At 41.0% G+C, this 8,020-nt stretch overlaps 1 protein-coding gene across 1 annotated transcript in view; it reads left to right on the top strand.

Moving 5' to 3' along the window:
• Positions 1 to 8,020, top strand: part of ryr2a (ryanodine receptor 2a (cardiac)) — a 128,078-nt gene that overhangs the window by 81,098 nt on the left and 38,960 nt on the right. Inside the window, 13 exon segments of the mRNA XM_016257042.1 lie at positions 77 to 200; positions 881 to 996; positions 1,079 to 1,143; positions 1,229 to 1,350; positions 1,623 to 1,672; positions 2,960 to 3,020; positions 3,174 to 3,412; positions 3,554 to 3,635; positions 4,472 to 4,602; positions 4,906 to 5,226; positions 6,239 to 6,479; positions 6,552 to 6,639; positions 7,667 to 7,759. Coding sequence (XP_016112528.1) covers positions 77 to 200; positions 881 to 996; positions 1,079 to 1,143; positions 1,229 to 1,350; positions 1,623 to 1,672; positions 2,960 to 3,020; positions 3,174 to 3,412; positions 3,554 to 3,635; positions 4,472 to 4,602; positions 4,906 to 5,226; positions 6,239 to 6,479; positions 6,552 to 6,639; positions 7,667 to 7,759 — 1,733 coding nt within the window.

Below are 8,020 nucleotides of genomic sequence, written 5' to 3'. Positions count from 1 at the left end.
TGTCTGTTGCTGCTTTCTAACGTGTGTGTGTGTGTGTGTGTGTGTGTGTGTGTGTGTGTGTGTGTGTGTGTGTCAGGAGGAGGCAGTCATCCATTACTGGTTCCTTACGACACTTTAACTGCCAAAGAGAAATCGAAAGACCGAGAGAAAGCACAAGACATCCTCAAGTTCTTTCAGATCAACGGATACAGCGTCTCAAGGTGACCGTGTGTGTGTGTGTGTGTGTGTGAGTGTTTGTGTGTCTTTGTGTCAAAGAATTCTTTCAGAAAACATCCGTTTAAAAGTTTATGTTTGGGATCGGTAAGATGTTTTTATGAAAGAAGTCTCTTCTGCTCACTAAGGCTGCATTAATTTGATCAAAAATACAATAAAAACAGTGAAATATTATTATAATGTCAAACAGCTGTTTTCTCTGTGAATCTCTGTTAAACTGTAATGTATTTCTGTGATGTGCAGCTGTATTTCCAGCATCATTCCTCCAGTCTTCAGTGTCACATGATCTTCAGAAATCAGTATAATATGCTGATCTGCTGCTCGAGAAACATTTCTGATTATTATCAATGTTGAAAACAGTCGTGTTGCACAATATTTCTGTGGAAACCGTGATGGATTTTATTTTTCATGATTCACAGATGAACAGAAAGTTCAAAAGAACAGCATTTATTTGAAACAGAAATCTTGCGTAACATTATAAAAGTCTTCTATCCTTGATGAATAAAAGTATTAACTTTAAAAAAAAAAAAGCCTTACTGACCCCAAACTTTTGAACTATAGTGTAATTCTCATCACAGATTGGTGTGACGTGTGTGTGTGTGTGACGTGTGTGTGACGTGTGTGTGACATGTGTGTGACGTGTGTGTGTGTGTGTGTGTGTGAGCAGGGCTATGAAAGAACAGGATCTGGACGCTCCGTCCATAGAGAAACGCTTCGCGTACACGTTTCTGCAGCAGCTGATCACGTATGTGGATGAAGCTCACGCACACATGCTGGAGTACGGTGAGACGCTCTCTTTAATGCCTGTATCGATCTCAGAATCACTGATCATCACCATCACATCAGCTTCTCGTCTTTATCTCAGATGCTGGAGTTCGACCGAAAGGAGAGAAAATCCTCCACGAGCAGCAGGTCAAATTCTTCGGGAAGGTCTGATTCATCTGACGGATTCACGTCATGTCAGTCAGTTGTTAAATTCATACACTGATAGAATTATTATTTCGCTCATTTCCAGGTTGTGCTGCCGCTGGTGGACCAGTACTTCAAAAACCATCGGCTCTACTTCCTGTCCACCGCCGTTCGACCAATCAGCAGCGGCGGCCACGCCTCCAATAAAGAGAAGGAGATGGTGACCAGGTGATGTGTGTGTGTGTGTGTCTGCTGGAACTTAAACAATCTGCCTTCAGTACGACTAAACACGTGCAGCGTCAGTCTGCCAAAATAAAAACGTGCTTTAATTTGTTCCTCAGTTTGTTTAAACAAAATATAGGTTTGCAGGAGCTAAAGTGTGTTTTAAGCAGAATTCTTCAGATTCTCTCGTGCAGGTTTTCTTCTGCGCTGTGATTTATCCTCCCTGTGATATAGTCTTCCTCTGTATCCTGATGTTTTTTCTCTCCTGTGACTCTCAGCCTGTTCTGTAAACTGGCCGTTCTGGTGCGGCACCGGATCTCACTGTTTGGTAAGGTGCTGTCTGTCACGTTTGAAGAGTGTTTGCGGTGGTTTTCTGAGTCTGGAGGTGTTTTTGAGACTGACATCAGTTTCTTGCTCTCGAAGCTGTTTACCTGAGCTCAAACAGCATTAGTTTTTTTTAATCTCTGTCCAAGAAGATCTGATGGAGCTCAAGGATCATTTGTGACCCTGGAGTACAAAACCAGTCTTAAAGGGGTCATATGATGCTTTTTTAAAGATCATTATTTTGTGTATTTGGTGTAACAGAACATGTTGACATGCTTTAATGTTCAAAAAACACATTATTTTTCAAATACTGTACATTATTGTAGGTCCTCTATGCCCCGCCTCTCTCAAACGCTTCGTTTCTACAAAGCCCCTCCTTCCGACAAGCGCAGTCTGCTCTGATTGGCCAGCTGACCCAGTGCATTGTGATTGGACGAACACTGCAAGCACTCGTCGGTCTCTCTCTCTCTCTCACACACACACACACACACACGCACACACGATGCACAAAACTCCGCATTTGAACAGTCAATAGCAAATACTTAAACTAATAACAAAACAGTAGCTGATTCAGAAGTGCCAGATTGTCATAGCAAAGTCAGAATGACCTCCTCTCCTAGGTTCACGAAACGGTCATCCATAAAATGCATTGCTGTTCTGTTGTAAGTAATCTTAAAGGTTCCTAAATGCATCTACTTCCGGAAGGCCAAATAAAGTGCTTTTGCTTTCGTCTAGAAACACACAGCGTCTCCCTGACATGCTGCTTCAACACTAACTGCGGTTACTGAAACCACGCCTTCTTTCTTTGCGTGCACATTTGGGCGCATTATGCTAATATTTCCACATAGTGAGGTAGATATGTGGGGGCGTGTTAGAACGAGTCGTTTTAGGGGGGCGTGGCAGAGTCTTAACTTTGATAAAGAATATCTCTTTGGTTTTGAGACTTTAGTCTTTGCAACTTCAGGGATCTTATCTATGCACAATCAGCTTGTGACACTCCAAAGAGAAAGAACAACTTGAAATCGCATCATATGACCCCTTTAAGTGTCAATTTTGTTAAATTGAGATTTATGCATCAGCTGAAAGCTGAATAAATAGCTTTCCATTGATGTATGGTTTGTTAGGATAGGACAATATTTGGCCGAGATGCAACTACGTCTACGAGTTTGGAAACTCCAGCTTAAAGTTAGATGCTGTTAGTGAGACTAGAGAGTGTGGAAACCACTGAAGCCTGATGGGTTGGATGGTCCGTGTGTCTGAGATCAGTAATGCGTGTCGTCGTGTTTCTCAGGGAATGATGCCACGTCCATCGTGAACTGCCTGCACATCCTGGGACAGACGCTGGACGCCAGGTTAGTCACACACACCCCTATGTTAGATTAACACTTACTAGAGTACACAAATATATGAAGGACACACATGTTGATTGAGATGTTTATGATGAAACTGATCTCAGTTGATCTCTCTGGCATCGCTCTTGTTTTTGTCTTGCATTTCGCGTCCAGGACTGTGATGAAAACCGGCCAGGACTCTGTCAAAGCAGCTCTAAGGGCGTTTTTTGACAACGCAGCAGAAGATCTGGAGAAGACGATGGAGAACCTGCGGCAGGGTCAGTTCACACACGCGCGCACGCAGCCCAAAGGAGTGACGCAGATCATAAACTACACGACCATCGCTCTGCTGCCTGTCCTCTCATCGCTGTTCGAACACATCGGACAGAACCTGTTCGGAGAGGATCTCATACGTGAGTCGCCTTCCTTCTGAATATATCTGCATCGTATCAGACTCCTGCTCTCTAGATATTAATATCAGCCGCTATATATGATCTCGTATCACTAGTGAACAGCAGCGTGTCTCAGATCTCATGTTCTCTGTGTCGTTGCAGTGGATGATGTCCAGGTTTCCTGCTATCGGATTCTGAACAGTTTGTACTCACTTGGAACCAGTAAAAGTATTTATGTTGAGAGGTAATAAACCATCTGTTTGATATGCATTTATTCATTTAGCAGACTGTAATCCAAAGCAGTGAGGAATACAACAGAGTGATTCATCTTAAGTGAATTCATCCTAAATTAAGTGATGCATTATATACAAGTTGATTCATCCCGAACAAAGCGATTTATTCTTATTAAAGCAAAGTGATTCAAAACAGACTGAAGCAGACTTCAGTTGTCTGATATTTGTGTCCCTGGAGCACAGAAGCAGTGTTAAGTCGCTGGGGGATATTTGTAGCAATAGCCAACAATACATTGTATGGGTCACAATTATACATTTCTCTTTTATGCCAAAAATCATTAGGATATTAAGTAAAGATCATGTTCCATGAAGATATTTTGTAAATGTCCTACCGTAAATATATCAAAACTTAATGTTTGATTAGTAATATGCATTGCTAAGAACTTCATTTGAACAACTTTAAAGATGATTTTCTCAATATTTAGATTTTTTTGCACCCTCAGATTCCAGATTTTCAAATATAGTCCTATCCTAACAAACCACACACCAATGGAAAGATTATTTATTCAGCTTTCAGATGATGCATTTCACAAAATTGACCCTTATAACTGTTTTTGTCCTCCAGGGTCATGTGCTGAAGAGCACTGTGTGTATGTGAGCGGTCGTAGTTGATTGTTAGTCCTATCCTAACAAACCATACATCAATGGAAAGATTATTTATTCAGCTTTCAGATGATGCATTTCACAAAATTGACCCTTATAACTGTTTTTGTGCTCCAGGGTCATGTGCTGAAGAGCACTGTGTGTATGTGAGCAGTCGTAGTTGATTGCTGTGTGTTGTGTTCAGGCAGCGTCCGGCTCTCGGCGAGTGTCTGGCTGCGTTTTCGGGTGCGTTTCCTGTGGCCTTCCTGGAGCCCAGTCTGAACAGACACAACACTTTCTCCATATACAACTGCAAAAGCTCCCGAGAGCGAGCAGGTACGTCACACATCAGGAAAAATCACTTTTATCTGTATTTCAGCTATGAAGCAGCTCTTCTTAAAACAATAGTGTCATTATTCAGATCAATTCAGATGATTGGTTGAAATAAATTTGCATGGAAATTTGAAAATGATTTCTTATGTTTGTGATGAAATATGTGAGGTTATTGGTGAAAGAATCTTATATGTACGTATATTTTTGTTGTGGTTTACTATTATGGTAAGTGTTGTTCTGGAGAGTGTGCAGTGTTAATGCGGTGGTGTGTGTGTGTGTGTGTGTGTGTGTGTGTGTGGTCTGCAGCGCTGGGTCTCCCCGCTCAGGTGGAGGAGGTGTGTGCTCTGGTGCCGTCTCTGGAGCGAGCGCTGGAGGAGATCATGGAGCTGGCTGAGTCTGGCATGCGTTACACACAGATGCCTCACGTGATGGAGGTGCTGCTGCCCATGCTGTGCAGCTACATGTCTCACTGGTGGGAGCACGGACCCGAGAGCATCCCGGAGCGCGCCGAGAGCTGCTGCACCTCGCTGACCTCCGAACACATGAACACGCTGCTGGGAAACATCCTCAAGATCATCTACAACAACCTGGGCATCGACGAGGGAGCCTGGATGAAGAGACTCGCAGGTACACCAGAGGAAGGGATATGTCGGAAATGTACTTCACTTTCAAACATGAAATAAAGTGTGAAATAAAGAGTTTAAATGAATGTACTGTGTGTATCACAAAATATATTTTTAGGCCTGTCAAAGTCAATAAATTCTCTTAATTATCTTTATAACGAATTAGATTTTTTATTTTGATGAAATTTAATTAATCAGAAATTCAGAGAATAATTACAAATACTTTTATTCTATTTATAGCCACATTTTTATAAATTATCTGTTTAATTATAATTAAAGTATTGATATAGTAATATATGTGACCCTGGAGCACAAAACCAGTCATAAGGGTAAATTTTTCGAAATTAAGATTTATGCATCGTCTGAAAGCTGAATAAATGATGTATGGTTTGTTAGGATCGGACAATATTTGGCTGAGATACAACTATTTGAAAATCTGGAATCTGAGGGTGCAAAAAAATCTAAATATTGAGAAAATCATCTTTAAAGTTGTTCAAATGAAGTTCTTAGCAATGCATATTACTAATCAAACATTAAGTTTTGATATATTTACGGTAGGAGATTTACTAAATATCTTCATGGAACATGATCTTTACTTAATATCCTAATGATTTTTGGCATAAAAGAGAAATGTATAATTGTGACCCATACAATGTATTGTTGGCTATTGCTACAAATATCCCCCAGCGACTTAACACTGCTTTTGTGCTGCAGGGACACATATTTAGGTATTAATAATGAACGTTTTCTGATATATATTGAAAATATTGACATGTCTATATTTATATTCATATCATTTATATTATAAATAAATATACATGCATGTCTGTGTATTTATATATACATAATAAATATACACAGTACACACACACATATATTATGCAAACAAAAACTTTTATTTTGGATGCGATTAATCGTTTGACAGCACTAGTCTTTATCCGTGAAATGTTATTTTGTGACGTGCGTTCCTCAGAGTATTTGTTGGTTCTAATGAATCACTTCTCTCTGTGTCTCAGTGTTTTCTCAGCCCATCATCGGTAAAGCCAAGTCTCAGCTGCTGAAGACTCACTTCCTGCCGCTGATGGAGAAGCTGAAGAAGAAGGCGGCGACGGTGCTGCAGGATGAGGAGCAAATGAAGGCGGAGGGCAGAGGCGAGATGTCCGAGTCTGAGCTCCTCATTCTGGACGAGTTCACCGTCCTGGTGCGAGACCTGTACGCCTTCTACCCGCTGCTCATACGCTTCGTCGACTACAACAGGTGAGAGACGCTCAGGTGCGCTGCGATCGGACCCTCGCTGAGCCGCATCAGTGAATGCTGTTTGTCTTTCAGAGCGAAGTGGCTGAAGGAGCCGAACACTGAGGCGGAGGAGTTATTCCGTATGGTGGCCGAAGTCTTTATATTCTGGGCCAAATCACATGTGAGACAACACACACACACTCACACACACACTCACACACACTCACACACACACACACACACACTCATACACACACACACACACACACTCAAACACACACACACTCACACACACAGCAGCACTTTTCATCATGATGTCTGAAGTCTCAGTGTGTTTGAATCAGCTGGTGTTTCAGTTCTGCAAATATTCACACAGAATCACACACAACTATCAACTTCATTCACACACAATACTGACTGTCTTCATCTTCAACACTACATCTGTTGATTCAGCATTCCTGTCAGTCAAATGTTATGATTGTAAAGTGTGTTTGTGCATCTTTATTCACAATAAATGGCACTTGATTTGATGTATCTAATGAATGACATTCAGTCATTTCGAATGTGTAAAGTGACATAAGTGAGCAGTAATCAGACATATCCAATTCAAATATCAAATATAAAACTATATGTGACCCTGGAGCACAAAACCAGTCTTAAGTGTCCATTTTTTCGAAAGTGAGATGCATGCATCATCTGAAAGCTGAATAAATAGCTTTCCATTGATGTATGGTTTGTTAGGATCGGATAATATTTGAAAATCTGGAATCTGAGGGTGCAAAAAAATCTAAATATTGAGAAAATCATCTTTAAAGTTGTTCAAATGAAGTTCTTAGCAATGCATATTACTAATCAAACATTAAGTTTTGATATATTTACGATAGGAAATGTACAAAATATCTTCATGGAACATGATCTTTACTTAATATCCTAATGATTTTTGGCATGAAAGAGAAATGTATAATTCTGACCCATACAATGTATTGTTGGCTATTGCTACAAATGTCCCCCAGCGACTTAACACTGCTTTTGTGCTCCAGGGTCACAAATATAAAACTCAAATATAAGAGATTAAAGCAGATCATCATCTGTAAACACGAGTGAAGTTGGGTATTGAAGTGTTCAGAGCGTCTGAAGTCTTTAGTGAATCCTTTGGTTCAGACAACAGTCAACAACATTTGATACATTTTCTATTTGTTCCCCAACAGAACTTTAAAAGAGAAGAGCAGAACTTTGTGGTTCAGAATGAAATCAACAACATGTCCTTCCTCATAACTGATACCAAATCCAAGATGTCCAAGGTATGACAACACACACGCACGCTCGCACGCACGCTCACTCACTCACTCACTCACTCACTCACTCACTCACTCACACACACACACTCACTCACACGCACGCTCACTCACACACATGCTCACTCACTCACTCACACGCACGCTCACTCACTCACTCACTCACACGCACGCTCACTCACTCACACACACACGCTCACCCACTCACTCACACTCACTCACTCGCTCACTCACTCACACACACGCTCACTCACTCACTCACACACA

This window comes from Sinocyclocheilus grahami, unplaced genomic scaffold (assembly GCF_001515645.1).
Source record: "Sinocyclocheilus grahami isolate Dianchi unplaced genomic scaffold, SAMN03320097.WGS_v1.1 scaffold1505.1, whole genome shotgun sequence".
Taxonomy (NCBI): Eukaryota; Metazoa; Chordata; class Actinopteri; order Cypriniformes; family Cyprinidae; genus Sinocyclocheilus; species Sinocyclocheilus grahami.
Note: the sequence above shows the minus strand (reverse complement) of the source record. Positions and strands in the feature narration are given on the sequence as shown.